This window comes from Capra hircus, chromosome 25 (genome assembly GCF_001704415.2).
Source record: "Capra hircus breed San Clemente chromosome 25, ASM170441v1, whole genome shotgun sequence".
In the NCBI taxonomy this organism is placed as follows: Eukaryota; Metazoa; Chordata; class Mammalia; order Artiodactyla; family Bovidae; genus Capra; species Capra hircus.
In genome coordinates this window covers 39,569,031-39,587,438 of record NC_030832.1, presented here as the reverse complement: position 1 = coordinate 39,587,438, position 18,408 = coordinate 39,569,031, and the positions used below count along the sequence as shown (strand labels likewise).

Below are 18,408 nucleotides of genomic sequence, written 5' to 3'. Positions count from 1 at the left end.
CACTGGGCTGGAAGAAACAAAAGCTGGAATCAAGATTGCCAGGAGAAATATCAATAACCTCAGATATGCAGATGACACCACCCTTATGGCAGAAAGTGAAGAGGAACTCAAAAGCCTCTTGATGAAAGTGAAAGTGGAGAGTGAAAAGGCTGGCTTAAAGCTCAACATTCAGAAAACGAAGATCTTGGCATCCGGTCCCATCACTTCATGGGAAATAGATGGGGACACAGTGGAAACAGTGTCAGACTTCATTTTCTGGGGCTCCAAAATCACTGCCGATGGTGACTGCAGCCATGAAATTAAAAGACGCTTACTCCTTGGAAGAAAAGTTATGAGCAACCTAGATAGTATATTCAAAAGCAGCGACATTACTTTGCCGACTAAGGTCCGTCTAGTCAAGGTATGGTTTTTCCAGTGGTCATGTATGGATGTGAGAGTTGGACTGTGAAGAAAGCTGAGTGCCCAAGAATTGATGCTTTTGAACTGTGGTGTTAGAGAAGATTCTTGAGAGTCCCTTGGACTGCAAGGAGATCCAACCAGTCCATTCTGAAGGAGATCAACCCTGGGATTTCTTTGGAAGGAATGATGCTAAAGCTGAAACTCCAGTACTTTGGCCACCTCATGCGAAGAGTTGACTCATTGGAAAAGACTCTGATGCTGGGAGGGATTGGGGGCAGGAGGAGAAGGGGACAACAGAGGATGAGATGGCTGGATGCTATCACGGACTCGATGGACGTGAGTCTGAGTGAACTCCGGGAGTTGGTGATGGACAGGGAGGCCTGGCGTGCTGCGATTCATGGGGTCGCAAAGAGTCGGACACGACTGTGACTGAACTGAACTGAGGCACACCATCAGTTTTGAATCCAGGCTGTGCAATCTCAAAGCCTGAGCTCTCAAGCACTTACACCACCTGTGTTTGAACAGAAGCTTCTGGAACACTGGGACTGGAGGCAGTGTTACTGCCTGACCTAAGAACTGTCAGAGGTGACTATTTTTAGGCCCTGCTTTGTTCTACAAAGAGTGTCCCTCGCCCTCTTTGAAATATAAGACAGTTCCTTCTCTTTGGGATGGACATAACTCTGAAATCTTCTTTCTCTACTAAATAAAAGAAGAGAACAGGGCAAAATAAAACACCTCTATTCAAGGAGGTGAACAGCCAGGACAGCAGGGAGGGAGACTTCCTTGAAAATTCTGATTTTTCTTGAGGTCCGCTCACCCAGGAGTGCATGTGACACCACTTGAAACATCAGGTCTCTGACTGGCCTCTGAGACCCTCTCACCCACAGCAGGAGCCGAGAGCTCAGGGAGCCCACAAGCCAGGAACCAAACATGCAGGCCAGGCTCCATCACCAAGGCCACAGGACTCACGGGCTTGAGGTAACGGAGTCGCTTACTGCTCCTGACCGGGGTGCTGCTCCAAGCCATCTCTGCATGTCCTTGCCTTGCTGACACGGTTCCTCATGAGGCCACCAAGTTACCTGTATACCTTGGAGTCCTGTGGGATTTTTTCCTTATGCCACAAAAAGCCAGGGTTTTGATTCTTACACACATTAAAGCAATCTTAGGAAAAAAAGTTTTAAAAAACACTAGTAAAAAAAATAATAAAATAAAAAAACACTAGTAAATCTCACCAAGTTATCTCAGCAGAGATAACACCTGGGAAGATTGTGGCCTAATTCCCACTGTTCCTGTGTCCACATCTCACTTGCGAAACCCAAGGTTCCCTTCTAGAAGGCCTCATGCTGCACGCTCGGGTCCCACTTGCCTGTGTGTGCTGCTCTCGCTCACACGCGCCTGCACGCCACGTGTCTCTCCCGGCCACGAGCAAACAGGCCCTGCAATGCAGTTACAGGCGGAAGGTCACCGCATAAGTGGTGAGGAGTGAGACTGGGACCAGGGCAGAGCCTGGCTGCTCCTCCTGGGCTTCCTGTCCCCAGGGGCCCGGGCAGATCCGGACTCTGCAAGCAGGCAGGGGCTGAAGCCTTGTGAGTGAGCGGTCAGCGCTGCTCTGACTGCTCCACCCACAGTGGGGGTGGAGGCTGAACCGTGCCCCCTCGAGACCTGAGTGCCCCTTCACACCCTGACTGCCTCAATCACTGGGGAACCACGGGAGGGACAGACTGCTCTGCCCACATCACCACCCTGGACACCTCGACAGGCCCTGGTGAGTGGCGACACAAGGCAACATGCCCACCCCAGCATTCGTCTCCGTGGCCTTTGGCTCACGGCCTAAGATGGACCCTGTAGGCCTTCTCTGCCCGCTCCTAACCTTGGTGAAACCTTTCAAGCAGATCCACAGAATGGGCATGTAAGCAAGTCTCAGACTGAGTTTAACGAAACAGCAGGCTTGAGCAGCAGTGACTCCACAGCACTTCCATCACTACTCGTGGCCACACTGGGAGGGGAGCCCAGACGCCTCCCCCACCCCCGGCCCAAGCGCAATGACAGGCAGGAGAACACGGCTGAGCTCGCAGTGGGCGGGCGCACCCCAAACAGTGCCAAGGACAAAGGGTCAGAGCAGAGAGGGATATGGCGTCTCACCACCCAGGAGATCTGGAAGAACACTTTATATAAAGAAACGCGCGGCTGCATCTTAACAGGGGGAGCGTTTTGTTTCCTTCCGCTGAATTCCTCTGAGCTCAGCAAGATACAGAAACGCTGGCCTAACCCGGAAGACTCTGACACGCCTGCCTCACATGGTGGGTGGGGAGTGAGGCGAGCCAGAGCATTCGGGGGGCTGGCAGTGGGCGGCCTCTCCCAGTACCAACTCGGCATGCTGGCAGCCGGCAGAAGTGAGGGAGAAAAGCAGAGAGGCTTTCCTGAAGAAAAACCACCCCAAAGCCCAACTTCTTACAATGTGTCCCCCAACAATGAAGCCCCACAGCTCTGCCCATGGAGCGGGGTCTGGATGGGAGAAGATGAAGAGAAACTGCAGCTGGTTAAAGGGAAGAGAAGGTTTCCGCCCATCAGATATTGACAAAATCGCCACCACAGGCTGAAGGTTCGTAAAATAGATGTCTGAGCACTTCGTGTGTAGCTATTTTTGTGAAGCTTTTAAACATCCTTTTGAGCCTGTTTCCTTCAACACGTCTGGGCACCAGGGCTGGCCACTCGCTTGCCTGCTACCAGTCTCCTGTGACCACGAAGGGAGGGTGGTGACTTTTCTTCTTCACTTTTCTTCCCCTTAAAGAGGGGACTGAGAATTCCAAGTCAACTGCTGCTCCCCTCCTGCCATTTTGGGAGTGGGGTTGCGGCTGGGATCCAGGTCATGTGTGGCCACAGCTGTTGTTAATAAACTTGCAATGATTTCATAAAAGGCTTCCAAAGAGCTGAGGATTTAGTTTCAAATTATTCCCAGATCGGCTGCAGATCGCCAAGCAACACCAGACCCTAACCCCCCAGCGCCAGCTGTCTCCCTGCAACAGGAAATTGGGGGGAGGAGGGTGCATTGCGGCCGGGGCAGCACGTGCTGTGCAGCTGGGGTCTGGAGAGGTGGGGAGGGGGCGCAGAGGAGGCCCGGACAGTGCGCTGGGGAGAAGTGCAGGCTGGACGGCTCTCGGCTGGTTCTGTGAAGACCTCCTTGGGGCAGAGGGGCCTGGAACCCAAACCTTTCTGTCGACGCTCCCTGGCTAGAACCTGGAGGCGCGTGCAAGGTGGCCACGCTGTGACTCCTGTTGGGCTCAAGGACGCAGCCTGGGGCCCGCTGGCGTGCGCTGAATGTGACACAGGCAGACAGGCAGTGCCGAATGGGCTGAGCCACACCGCTTGCCTCCGTGGTGCCGTCCTCGAGTCACCTCTAAACTGACTGGGCACACTGTCGAGGCCCCTTTCTGCATCTGCAACTTGCTCGGGGAGGGCCCACCCCTCTATGGAGGCCTGCCTCTTCACTGGGCTCAGGGACCTGTGGGCGGCTCCCAGCCAGCTCCTGTTCTTGTGACCCCTGCGCATGAACATGGAGACTTTGGGACTGGAAGGAGCTAACATCTGCCTGGGCTTGCATCCTGGTTTTACCAAGTAACTCGAATCCTGTTCCTCACCTGTAGAATAAGAAAATGGTCCCACCTCCATGCTGTGATGGCAACAGTATTTAGACATGAGGTTCACCTTACCATCTTGTTTCTTCTACAGAAGGTACATTTTAAAAGTTAAGGGAAAAAACACTGAAACTAACAATTAGTTATCGACCTGAAGTCTAGAGTATCTTTCTGAAGATATTCCCTGAAAGGGTCTCCACCTTTCACTCCCAATCCTCTCTGAAATACTTTTACTTCCTCTTCTTTCCCCAGGCCACTCAAACAAGAGTCTCACAGAAGCCCAGTGCCCTCAGCGCCCCTGACCCGTCAGGAAGGCAGATGCTGGTCCAGGCTGGGCGGTGCTGGAGCCAACTGAGGGCAGAGGGCCGGTGGGCAGCTTTGTTTAAGATATGGAGAGAAGACCTGAGATCAACACGGGCCACTATTTTTTTGTTTTTTAAGTCTGGCTGCACCACGCAGCTTCCAAGATCTTCATCCCCAACCAGGGAGTGAGGCCAGGCCCTTGGCAGTGGGAGTATGGAGCGCTAACCATCGGGGTTCCCCATGCCACATTTTACTGACTGTAATCTTCTGCCAAGTCTACATTTATACAACTGGGATGATACAGCTGCCTTAGCGCACAGTCACAGAAGTAAATGTATTCACACATATTAACGTCAGGTTCAATCCACTGCAGGTTTAGGAAAAGTAAATAAGTCTCCTGACCAAATGGCTAGGCGATAATGGTGCCAAATTGTAAACTGGTTGTAAAAGCCCTAGGGTTTTATTTGAACTGAACATGCCTCAAATTCTTATATTTAAAAAACAAAGAAGTTGTAGAGAACAACTCAGTGCAGTTTCTGGTAGCCAAAACCCAAGATAAAAACAACTTTGTTTTGTATTTAAAGAGAAAATGCTCTTATGAATTTTGTCCCACTTCTAGAATCCAGCCTGCCAGGTGACTACTCTGAACACGGCTTCTAATAACAGTAAGGTGTAACTCATTAACCCCACTAGGTTACCACTCATGGGCAAGAAAGCAGCACATTTGGGTCCAGTGAAGTCCCAGGGCAACCCACCCCCAACTGCAAAATAACGTCTGTTCATTTAGAGGCTTTGATTTGTCTGTGCATTCTGGCCCCTAAACTAGAAAACTGTAGTTTGTTGTGACTGACTTGCTTCTGTTACTTTTTTCCTTCCTAAAAAGACATCTTGTTTCACAAGACTCTTGGTTGAACGTTTTGAGCTTATTTTCAGCAACTGATAACTGACAGCTCTCTAATATGTAGTTCAGTTCCCAAGCAATCCGCAGTCATTAAGGACAGAAACTCAACTTCCCTCCAAACTACGAAGGGATAACTCCCTCACGGACAAATGAGAGGTTCTTCCCGGCCTTGCTGGCTCATTAAGCCGAGAGAAGGGTGACAGGCATGCTTTGTTTCCCTGGACTTCTGAACGGCTTTGTGTTCCCAGAAGCCCCAACAGATGCTGGGCTGGAATTCAATTGGTCTCCTGGTGAGAATCAAGGAGACGGGGCCGATCCCAGTTTTGATGGGAACAGGACAAGTGAACAAAATCTCTGGCTGTGGCTGCCCGAGGAAATCGCAGGGACTTATGCTGGCCTGACCTTCCTTTCGAACTTTACTTTGAGCAAATACAGAACCTTTCTCAGGGTAGAAGACGACAGTTCAACAAGAAAACACAGGGCAGTTGCCCCTGTGGCCTAAACAAGGCAACAGAAGGAAACCTTTACAATCAACTCCACGTGTGGGAAGAAACGAGGTGGCAGGAGAAGGAAGAACGAGAAGGAGCAGAAAGGAAAGCAGGGCTGAGAGGAGGCCAGACCACTGCCGCTCACCCTCCTGCACGCGGCCACTCCCACACTGCTCTTTGTTTCCGGAGAGGAGAGCAGCCTAAGAAATGCTTCCTAGGAGCTCCAGCTGAAGAAAAAGACCCGATTTCTTCACCAAGTTCCTAGAGATGAGCAGGCGCCCAGCTGCTGGCTGGCTGGGACCCAGGAAGCGAGTCAGCAAACAGCCAGGTCCGGGGCAGGGAGTTTTGCTACAAGGCAGTGTGGGGCACCCTGGAGAGCACTGCACAGGGCATCCCACTGTGGCTGCACCTCCCCCCGCTCAACCAGCAACAGGAGGGTGACTGTCTAGCTCCAAAATCACCCCTTGGGTCGATTACTTCCTCAGTGACAGGAGGGTAGGCTTGCTAAGAGTCCTGCTGGGTCACGGGGCCGTGGAGTCAGAGTGCCTCCTGGGTTTCTCAGCCTGGTTTTCCACCCGGGAAGGAGACTATTCCTGCCGTGAGGACACGGGATTTTCAAGAGAACTCAGTGCTTTTCTGAGCCTGTGGGGAGCTCTGAGGATGAGGCTGCCTGCCTGGCCTGCCACGGCTTCCAGCAGGGGCTGGCCCGACTCCCCAGCACCTTTTCTCACTAGAGCTGCTGGAGATGCTCTACACCAGAGCCAAGACTGGTGGTCAGCAAGTCTTTCATCTTTGACTTACACAGTCCTAGCTTGGACAGTGTTTCAGATTGGACTCATGGTCAACCTTTGGTGCCCATCTCGCCATGCGCCCCAGTCCCTGAGTCCTGCTGTCCCGCAGTCCTGGCCTGCTCAACATTCACCGTCGTTTATGTACTTGCCTCGGGGCTAACTTGGGTCTCTGACCCCATCTACTCGCTATTTGTTCATGTAAGTCTTTCCACGTTTTTCTTTCTCCCTCTCTCCATGTTATATATAGATACATGGCATCACTTTTTACAGCTATATGCCGTATTGGGCTAGTCACCACTGTACTTAGACAGGAGGGAGAGAGAAACATCTGCCATGTCCAAGCCACTGTTATTTCTGGGCTTTCTCTTACCCACATCCAAACTGATCCTTATTACTATAGGGATATTTACTGATTTCTAACTCAGTCATATTACTCTTTACATATTAACAATATTATGTATCTACATAATTTATGTGTGGCAACTATTTCCTGCAGTTTTTCATTTATCTTTACCTTTGTTTATGGTGTCTTGCCAAAAGGGATTTATGTTTCTCAGCCTGGCCTTGAGGCAGCTCCAAGAAGGACCTTGCCTTCTCCGAGACTATAAAAGTCATCTCTCCTTTGTGTTCTTGGAGCATCTTCAGATGGTTTGCCCAGTGCCCTCAAAACAGCTACTGGATGTTTCCCTCTCCACAGAGCAGCCAGCATGACCTTTACAACTTAAACTAGGCCGAGTCACTTGTGTCCTTCGGGCCTGTGATAGCTCCCGCCAGCCACTCGGTGAGACCCCCGGGCTGCTTCAGCGCCCACCTCTCTCCCCTCCCTCCCCTCGGTCACCACCTGCAAGCCACACTGGCCTTTTCTGTTCCACAGACAGGCTGGATTTGTTTGACTTCTCTGGCCTGCCTGCAGGTCTCACAGCAGACGCTGCCTCTCTCAGAGGTCTGCCGAGATGACTTCCTGCTCTGGCTCCCGTCACTCGCCACCACATTACTCTATGACTCTTCCTGCACTGCACCAACCACGGGAAGGTGTTTTGTTTTAAACTTAGTAAGACTGTAAACTCCATGAAGACTAGTCCTAGCAACACTGAGTAGTTACAAATGAAAGAATGGATGAATCTATCACTTCTCTAGGGATCTGAATGAAAATTTTATCACTTCGAATTCTCATGGGGCTGTTCCTGTCTCTGCTGTCTTCCTTTGATCTATCTGCCTATTCCTGTATTAGTCTACATGACTTTGATTAGTGCACCTTCATAGCAAAAATTAAGTCTCAGTTTCAAAATTATAGGTAATTTTTTGATTCAAAAAAAAATCCTACTGAATTTACACAAGAATTGCAGTAAACTTCTAGGTGACTTTGGACACAAGTGTGAAGTGAAAGTTACTCAGTCGTGTCCAACTCTTTGCAACCCCATGGACTATACAGTCCATGGAATTCTCCAGGTCAGAATACTGGAGTAAGTAGCCTTTCCCTTCTCCAGGGGACCTTCCCAACCCAGGTCTCCTGCATTGCAGGCAGATTCTCTACCAGCTGAGCCAGAAGGGAAGCCCAAGTATACTGGAGTGGGTATCCTATCTCTTCTCCAGCAGATCTTCCAAACCCAGGAATCAAACCAGGGTCTCCTGCATTGCAGGATTCTTTACCAGTGCTATCAGGGAGGCATTTTATACAAGGTAAATGCTATATAAATAGTTGCTGGCATGTGGCAAATTCAAATTTTGCTTTTTGGAACTTTCTGGAAATTTTTTTTCCTTGAATATTTTCGATACATGGTTGGTTGAATCCATAGATGTAGAACCTGTAGATATGAAGGGCTGACTGCATTTGTCTTTTTATCATCCAAAGGTATCATATAGAAAAGTATTATGAATAGCTATTAATACTGAACCATTTCTGAACATCTGGAACAATCTTTCCTGGTCATGGTTTCTATTTGGTGATATTTTATTTATATTCGTAAGTGAGATAAATCTGTAGCTTTCTTTTTCAGGGTTACCTCTGAGAGGTTTTGGTATCAGCATTTGGCTGGCTTTATACAAATACATGTAAGACATTTCTTATTTTTCTATGCTCAAAAATATTTTGATGGCATAAGAAATTCTATTCCCTAAAGGAGCAAAAGAACTCACTTATAAACTATAGGGGAGTGCTGCTCTCTGCAGAGTGGCTTTTAGCTACTTTTTCAGTTTTTGTTATCAGTCTGTGCAGTTCCCTATCTTTTCAGGGGTCAAAATGCGCTAGGTGTATGTAAGACCTCTTTCTGCTGTATCATAGTATTGATACTTGCCCCCTACAAAGTGACGGGCAGCCGTTCATTCACTTACAGTGGGGTCGGTCCAGAGAGAGCATCGGGAACACTCCTGGCAGGGGGCTCCTGGGGAGCGAGGGTGCTGGCAGAAGTGGTCATAGCCACTGATGGACACGCGGCAGAGGTAGCACATCTGGGCCCCGCAGCGGCAGGACATGCGGTTGCAGCCTTCGGATTTGATGAGGCCGGTCCCACACTTGTGGCATTTCCTAATGCGGGCAGCAGTCATTTTTTCTTCACTTAAAAAAAAAAAAAGAAAGAAAGAAAACATGATTGGAGACAGCAGCGAAGATGAAAGAAAAATATTATGGCTGTGAAAGTATTTCTTTTCACAGATAATGACTGCTTGGCTCTTCTGGTGACATGCGAAGGGTGAAAAGAATCTATGTTTTGGAGTCTCAGAACTGGCTTCGCTTTTTCAGTTGGATGACCCTTCAGTTATTTAACTGCGTGGAGACTCAGTTTCCTCCTTTTCATAGTGTTTTGAAAGAGGATTACAGATAAGAAACAAAGCACCCTGGGGCACAGTGCCTGGTACCAGGTGTTTAGAGAATGATTATTCTGTTTGTTATAGGAGTCCCTAACAGGCTTAAAATAGAGAGGAAAAAAAAAAAACTTAGGGTCTTCCTAAAGCCTGTAAAAACATATACACAAAGCTGGATAATGGAGAGCCAATAAACCTTAGTTATACACACCTTATATTTTTAAATACCTGACATAAGGCCAGGGTAGACACACCTGGGGGCCAGCCAACAGCCACTTTATGACTCCTTCCTGCTGGCAGAGCCCGCCTCCTGACAAACTGGCATGCTGGAATCCCACATTCCCAGGTCCCTTGCAGCCAGGCGATGGGCATGCATATGACTCAATCCTGGCCAACGGGAAGCTTGTGGGGAGGCTACCTGCTTTCAGAGGCACTTTAACTGATGTCTACAGTCAAAATGACAGGTCTTGGCTCTTTTTCAATAGCTGGCACTGCTGCATTAGTTACTTCTAATGGTGCTGTTCCTAACTCTAAAATAACACGTGCCAACTTTGCCTATAATGCTCATGTATCTGTCTTCCTCTGCTGCGCTGAATTCCTGAAGATAGAGGGCAGAGGCTGTGCTGCCTGTACCCCGCTGGCATGAAGAATTATGGTCCTGATGGGAAGGAGCCAAAGGTGTCCCTGCTAAGACCAAGAAGAGCACAAAGGAGCCCAAGGGTGCACAGCCCTGAAGGACTCATCCCACTGCTTGAGCACATTTCTCCTCTCCAAGTACGAACCCAGAGTGGTAAGCAGGGAACTGCCTCAGTGTAAGGACTGTAACTGTCTGGGGATGAGCTCTGTCCACTCTCTCCCTCCTAGAGCTGAGACAATGCAGCCTTCTTCCTTCCACCACTCCCCGTTTTTCTGCAAATAAGGAGGAGCAGCTAGGTGAGCGTGGGGCCGGCAAGTGTTTTTAAACACCAATGTTCAGAAGACTATTGTGGTATGCTCCTCAAAAGCCAGATCACGTGTTTAAAAACAGAAAAAAATGCATTAGGAAACTGGCTGCTATTCACTGAGGTCTAATTTCTGAATGGTCCAAAATGAAGGCAGAACATTGGCTTGAAAGAATTTAAATCCAGTTCAAGTTACAGAAAAACAAATCAGTTCTCAGTTTTACTGAATAGGAAACAAAGTCAAGGAGACAAGATTTTTAAAAGTGAGTTTATTACTGTCAACACTGTATACATGTTCATGATTTCAGTGAGCTCAGCAACTGTGAACACATTGCTCAGTCCTCCACGGTAAGGCTCACAAGGCTCTGATGAAAAGGTCTCCCATCTGAAAAGCTGTGACCACAACACAACTGCAATTTTCTACCTAGCAGGAGCTTTCTGGGTAAGCACACCCTGGAGGCTGCGGGCTGGCCTGAAGCCGCTGCGCTCTAGCAGCCTGGGACTGGCTCACTTCTTACCTGGGCAGCTCCTCAGGCTGTAGTGTGGGAGAGCAGTGGCTCAAGAGCACACTGTCCTTTCTAGGAAGAAAGCACAGGCCTGCTCTGTTCACCAGGCTGTGAGTCGTCCATGTGAAATAATACTGGGTGTGGTGGGGGGAAGTCAAGGTAGTTCTAAATGGATGGAGGAATATAAAGAACACATACAACTCAACATTATTGTGATGTTCAAACAGCTGTTCACACTGCAGGAATATCTATTCAAATCCATTTCTGCAAAACAAAAGTACTAGACGTGACCAGAACGACCTTGTCGCAAAAAAGGACTGCTCTTAGGGGTTTTGGTGACCATCTATCCAGTGAAAGTGCAAAATGGCACTGGGGAGAAATCATAGTTGGCTTTTTTGGGAGGAGGGTGATTTGGCAAGTCAATTCTAAACTAGGCAGGAAGCAAACAGGCCCACAGGATGTGATCATTTGCAGGAAAGGAAGTGAGGCCTGAGCTGCAGCTGTGTGTGCTGACCTTGTGTCCAAACAGGAAGGCCCACTGCCCTCCTCTACACAACCAATCACGAGTCCGTGATCCCTTGCTTATCTGTTCTCACCACTACCGAAGTGCACTGGGAGCGCTTTCTGGGCACTGTCTATTCCTTGTGGCATATGCTACTTGAAATCTTAAATGGCGTTCCTTCATGAGCATGTGTATGTATTTTTTTGGTGATGACATGACACAAAAAATTAACCAATTTATCCAGTTTAAGGTATACAATTCAGGGACACCCAGTATACTCCCAGTGTTGTACACCCATCACCCTTCTCTGGTTCCAGAACACGTTCATCATCCCCCAAGGAAGCTCGGGACCTATGGAGCAGTCACTCTTCCCAACCCCCTTTCCACTGCAACCGCTAACGCGCTTTCTGTCTCTAGTGGGTTTGCCTATTCTGCACAGAGGCAAATATTTGGATGCCGATGAGTGCTTTATATACATGGAATCACGTTAACATGTGGCGTTCTCATACTGGCTTCTTCCACTTAGCCTGTTTTGAAAGCTCATCCGTGGTGTAGCCAAGTATCTTCACTCCCTTCCTATGGTTGAATAATACTCTGCTGTTGCTGCTCAGTCACTTCAGTCGTGTCCGACTCTGTGCGACCCCACAGACGGCAGCCCATCAGGCTCCCCCATCCCTGGGATTCTCTGGAGTGGGTTGCCATTTCCTTCTCCAATGCATGAAAGTAAAAAGTGAAAGTGAAGTCGCTCAGTCGTGTCCGACTCTTAGCGACCCCATGGACTGCAGCCTATCAGGCTCCTCCACTCATGGGATTTTCCAGGCAAGAGGACTGGAGTGGGGTGCCATCGCCTTCTCTGGAATAACACTCTACTCTATGGCTATAGTACACTTGGTTGACCATTCCTCAGCTGGACATTTGGGCTGTTTCCTTCATCTGGCTAACACAAATAGTGCTGCTACCAACACTTCTGTACCAGTTTCGCTGGAGCACCTGCCTCACCTCATGCCACTCACTATGCTGTACCTTATTTCTCAGCAATAAACCGCTCGTTATGCCCTGTGTGCACCCCGTTGTTTCTTTCTTCTGACAGTAGGCGACTGGGGTCCCTTGGCTCTCTGGTCCCTGGCATAATGGCTATGGGGGGCGGGCGGCAGAGAAGAAGTAGAAGCCCCTGGAGCACCCTTTCCCCCAAAGGTGACACCAGATTCCTGCGACCATCTTTGAGACTGGTGCCACCATCAAAAGCTTCCAAGACGCCGGGCTGTTGATTCCCAACATATCTCCTTTACTCCTCTGACTGGCCTGTATCGAGGAACAGGTCCTGGAGAACACTGCACCCCAGAGGCCTGACCAGGTGCTAGCTGTCACTGCAGCTGCTGTTCCAGATGTCACCAGAGCAAACAAACAGAACCTCTGGCAACTGGTATGCAGCTATGGATCCAGAAAATGCTTTTATTTTCTGTCCAATAAGCCGAGAACACCAGAAGCAGTTGGTAAGGATCTTGATCATCTGTCACCCAACAGATAACACACTAGACCACCATTCTAATGACATGCAACTGGAACCCAGGGAACAGGGAGCAGCAGGTACTCTAGTACATTAACATGGTATATGCACACCAGAGGATGGGAGAGAAATCCCTTAAAAATACAGATGTCTCTAATTTCTATGATCTCTGGTGGTCTGGAGGTCAGGTGTGTATATATCAGGCTATTATTCCTCCCAGAGCTAACCACACATTGCTGTATTTTGTATTCCCACCATGAAGAAAGAAATCAGATATCTGGGAGGCCTTTCTGCATTTTGGAATTAACATGTATCACATCTGGATATGTGGTTCTGATCCATTCACTCCTGAGACAAAAGGCCAGGTTTAAGCAATGCCTAAGCCAAGAGAAGCCTTCCAAGCTATGTTCCAAGTGTCTACAGCACACTAACAGGCTGAATGGAGCTGGTAGCAGGTATGGACAGGAAAGTCAGACTGGGGGCTATGCTTTCAAAAAGTAACCAACTCTGGGAATTCTCTCGTGGTCTAGAGGTTAGAACTTGGTACTTTTACTGTGGGAGCCTGGGTGATCACTGGTTGGGGAACTAAGATCCCAAAAGCCACACAGTGGGACCAAAAGAAAAGTAACCAACTCTTCTAAGAAACATCTCTGGGTCTGTGACTGAGTCCTGGAGCAGTCCAAATGCCCGATCAGGGGGCCATCAAGAACCAATTTACTGAGCTGGGCAAAACTCCATCGGCAAGTGCAAGCAGAATACACACGGCCAGGCCTGAGCAGGCCTTGAACGCAAGAAGCTGTCTGTTTCTGTGCTTTGTCACAGTTATAAATCAGGGCCTTCTACTTAAAAACAACAACAAAGAGCTAATACTTATGGAAAACGTCATGTGGCACGATCCTTCATGGACGCTCTAACCTGCACAGCTCTACAAGTGGTCTATACCTTATAGGTAAGAAAATTTTAAACTTAATTTAATTGGAGGATAATTACTTTACAATACGGTGGTGGTTTTAGCCACACGTCAACATGAATCGGCCACAGGTATACATGTGTACCCCCATCCTGAACTCCTCACTCCATCCCATCCCTCTTGGTTGTCTCAGCACTGGCTTTGGGTGCTTGCTTCATGCATCCAACTTGTACTGGTCAACAGATAAGGAAATTTTTAGGCACAGAAAGATTAAAAAATTTGCTCCAGGCTCTTAACTACAGGTAACCCCAATGTGACCACATGACTCCTTAAGAGCAGAGTGAGCTTGTCTCTGGTCAGACAAAGACAGAAAGATGGACAAAAGAATCAGAGAGACACGAGAAGAATCCCACCGCCCCTGGCTGGCTTCGAAGACAGGAAGAAGGCCACGAGCCAAGGAATGTGAGAGCTTCCAGAAGCAGAGAATAACCTTCTATTCCCTGCTGCTGAGAAAATGGGAACCTCAGTCCTATACCCTCAAAGAACTGTATCCAGTCACCTGGATAATTCAGGATATTCTTCACAATTTCAAGTTTAATAACCTTACATTTGGAAAGTCCCTTTTGCCATGTAAGGTAACATATCCACAGGTTTACAGATTCCACAAATTAGGGAGACATGGGACACTTCTGAGGAACACTGTTCTACCTACTAAACTTGTGGCAAACAGCAAAGCCAGGGAGCCCCTTGCCTGGACGCCAGTTCCTGCTCTGCCAATCACTGCTGCGTGAGCATGTCTACTTGGGCTCTCTGTGCCTCAGCTGTTGTCATTCGTAAAATGAGGATAACAATACCCATCTCTGGTGGAGACTTGGGACTGTTAACCGCCCTAAACAGCCACTTCCCACTTCATTTTCTTGGTTACAAAACCCAATCCTTACCCTTCAAATTTAAGCTGGACTAAAAACTCAGCCAGCTAGAGACTACATATGGAGTCTGTGTTGGGGCCTGACTGGGAGCACGTGGCTCAGTCTAGAGCAACAGGGTACGAGCAGAAACAACGTCCCTGTCTCTCTCCTCTCCCATGGGCCGGAGTGCAAATATGGGTGCCACCTAGTCACAACCACAGAGGTGAGAACACTCCTCCAGGGAATGATGAAGTGATGCGATAAAGAGAACGAGGTTTCTGAATGACCTCATGGGACAGATGTGCCCTATCTGCCTGGAAGGGCTGGACTATTATGAGAGAGAAATAGTATTACATAAGTCAATGCATGTAAAAAGTTAGTATCTGTAAAGTGCCCAGATACATACGGAGCGCCATACAGCAGTGGTTCTGACTGATGGCATCATGTTGCATTCTAGAGGTTGTAATGGGGTTAGGTTGCTTCCTTGAGCCTATTCTAGATTGAAGTAGCTCGAGAGCTTATTTCTTCACACAGCATTTACTGCCTGCCATGCCCCCACAAAAGACAGGTTAATGGGGGAGTTGAGAATCAGTCAGTAGGCTCCCCAAACCATGTTACTCACATAGACGTTCGGTACTTGATGTCATCTTTTTCAGCCAGCTCCTCACAAGTGAGGCCGTTGTGCTCTTTCCAGAGTCCTTGACACTTCCTACAGGTTTCCTGGGGATAAAGGAGAGACACAAAGACAGCTCTTGGTGAAGAGATACCATATACGTTTCCATTCAACAAGAGGGAATGTGAAACAAGCTTCATTTGGCTTGAATTCTTTAGGAGGATTGCTCTCCCTTTCAGCAGGGACATTTCTTAAGACATCTCTCAACAGAAGAAGTAAGAATCATTAGAAGGAACCATGGGGAAATTTTTCGCTCTTTAGATCAAAATAAAGCACTGCTCCTATCGCCCAATTTGTATAAGGCTTTCTAAAAATTCCAAGAGTCGCCTGAAAAACCCAGAGCATCGATTTATGTGGTCTTGGGCTTTTAAAATTAAAATCCTGTGAGCTGTTTGAGGGCTGGTTCCACCCTCTATTCCAGCACTGGTCTGGCAGACACCACTTCTGTTAAAACTGAACCGAAGGACAATCTAGACCAGGTTCACTAGGGGTCGTTATGGGAGACATCCCCTCAGCCACCCCTCACTCAAAACCATGGCTATCATCCTCCATAGCTTAACTCCATTTATAATATAAATTTTAAAAAATATTACTTTTTATTCAAGGACCTGTCACAGTTTACAAAATATTCTCATATATGCTGGAAACCATCTTACCTCAACAACAAGAATTTAAAGAAACACGAATCAAATGTAATTTTCATAAATGGAAATCATCACCGTAATAAATACAATGAAGGAAAAGATGGTGTTATCAGCTTTGTTTGGCCAGGGGGCCAGTGAAGGCTTGAGGAAGTGGAGCCTGAGATTAGGAAGATGAGTCAAGAAAGCAAAAGGAGAATCGTGTTCCAGACAGAGGAACAGTAAGATGCTTGCAGAGGAAGTTGGGTAAGTTTGGTCCATGTAGCTGGACTGCAGATACTGAAAATAGGCCTAGCGAGGCCACTGAAGCCTGTCTGTGTGAGGCTTTGTCAGTTCAGTTCAGTCGTTCAGTCGTGTCCGACCCTTCGTGACCCCATGAATCGCAGCACGCCAGGCCTCCCTGTCCATCACCAACTCCCGGAGTTTATTCAAACTCATGTCTATTGAGTCGGTGATACCATCCAGCCATCTCATCCTCTGTCGTCTCCTTCTCCTCCTGCCCCCAATCCCTCCCGGCATCAGGGTCTTTTTCAATGAGTCAACTCTTTGCATGAGGTGGCCAAAGTACTGGAGTTTCAGCTTTAGCATGAGTTCTTCCAATGAACACCCAGGACTGATCTCCTTTAGTATGGACTGGTTGGACCTCACTGAGGTCCAAGGGACTCTCAACACCACAGGTCAAGAGCATCAATTCTTCGGTGCTCAGCTGTCTTCACAGTCCAACTCTCACATCCATACATGACCACTGGAAAAACCATACCTTGACTAGACGGACCTTTGTTGGCAAAGTAATGTCTCTGCTTTTGAATATGCTATCTAGGTTGGTCATAACTTTCCTTCCAAGGAGTAAGTGTCTTTTAATTTCATGGCTGCAATCACCATCTGCAGTGATTTTGGAGCCCAAAAAATAAAGTCTGGTACTGTCTCCACTATGTCCCCATCTATTTCCCATGAAGTGATGGGACCACATGCCATGATCTTCGTTCTCTGAATGCTGAGCTTTAAGCCAACTTTTTCACTCTCCTCTCACTTTCATCAAGAGGCTTTTGAGTTCCTCTTCACTTTCTGCCATAAGGGTGGTGTCATCCGCGTATCTGAGGTTATTGATATTTCTCCCAGCACTCTTGATTCCAGCTTGTGCTTCTTCCAGCCCAGCGTTTCTCATGATGTACTCTGCATATAAGTTAAATAAGCAGGGTGACAATATACAGCCTTGACGTACTCCTTTTCCTATTTGGAACCATTCTGTTGTTCCATGTCCAGTTCTAACTGTTGCTTCATGACCTGCATACAGATTTCTCAAGAGGCAGGTCAGATGGTCTGGTATTCCCATCTCTTGAAGAATTTTCCAGTTTATTGTGATCCACACAGTCAAAGGCTTTGGCATAGTCAATAAAGAAGAAATAGATGTTTTTCTGGAACTCTCTTGCTTTTCCCATGATCCAGCGGATGTTGGCAATTTGATCTCTGGTTCCTCTGCCTTTTCTAAAACCAACCTGAACATCAGGGAGTTCACGGTTCATGTATTGCTGAAGCCTGGCTTGGAGAATTTTGAGCATTTACTTTACTAGCATGTGAGATGAGTGCAATTGTGTGGAAGTTTGAGCATTCTTTGGCATTGCCTTTCTTTGGGACTGGAATGAAAACTGACCTTTTCCAGTCCTGTGGCCACTGCTGAGTTTTCCAAATGTGCTGGCATATTGAGTGCAGCATTTTCACAGCATCATCTTTCAGGATTTGAAAGAGCTCAACTGGAATTCCATCGCCTCCACTAGCTTTGTTCTTAGTGATGCTTTTGCCTTTTCATACTGTTCAGTATGAAAAGGCAAAATGATAGGATACTGAAAGAGGAACTCCCCAAGTCGGTAGGTGTCCAATACGCTACTGGAGATCAGTGGAGAAATAACTCCAGAAAGAGTGAAGGGATGGAACCAAAGCAAAAACAATACCCAGTTGTGGATGTGACTGGCGATAGTTCTAGCAAGGTCTGATGCTGTAAAGAGCAATATTGCATAGAAACTTGGAATGTTAGGTCCATGAATCAAGGCAAATTGGAAGTGGTCAAACAGAAGATGGCAAGCGTGTATGTCGACATTCTAGGAATCAGCAAACTAAAATGGCCTGGAATGGGTGAATTTCACTCAGATGACCATTATATCTACTACTGTGGGCAGGAATCCCTCACAAGAAATGGAGTAGCCATCATGGTCAACAAAGGAGTCTGAAATGTAGTACTTGGATGCAATCTCAAAAATGACAGAATGATCTCTGTTCGTTTCCAAGGCAAACCATTCAATATCATGGTAATCCAAGCCTATGCCCCAACCAGTAATGCTGAAGAAGCTGAAGTTGAACGGATCCATGAAGATTTACAAGACCTTTTAGAACCAACACCCAAAAAAGATGTCCTTTCATTATAGGGGACTGGAACGCAAAAGTAGGAAGTCAAGAAACACCTGGAGTAACAGGCAAATTTGGCCTTGGAGTACGAAATGAAGCAGGGC

General features: G+C 47.7%; 1 protein-coding gene across 2 annotated transcripts in view; it reads right to left on the bottom strand.

Moving 5' to 3' along the window:
* The window catches only part of RNF216 (ring finger protein 216), a 120,984-nt gene that overhangs the window by 9,737 nt on the left and 92,839 nt on the right, over positions 1-18,408 (bottom strand). For both annotated transcript variants that reach the window (XM_018040716.1, XM_018040717.1), the window contains exons 14-15: positions 15,213-15,310; positions 8,849-9,071 (exon numbers count right to left, since the gene is read on the bottom strand). In XM_018040716.1, coding sequence (XP_017896205.1) covers positions 8,849-9,071; positions 15,213-15,310 — 321 coding nt within the window. The remainder of the gene's footprint in view (positions 1-8,848; positions 9,072-15,212; positions 15,311-18,408) is intronic.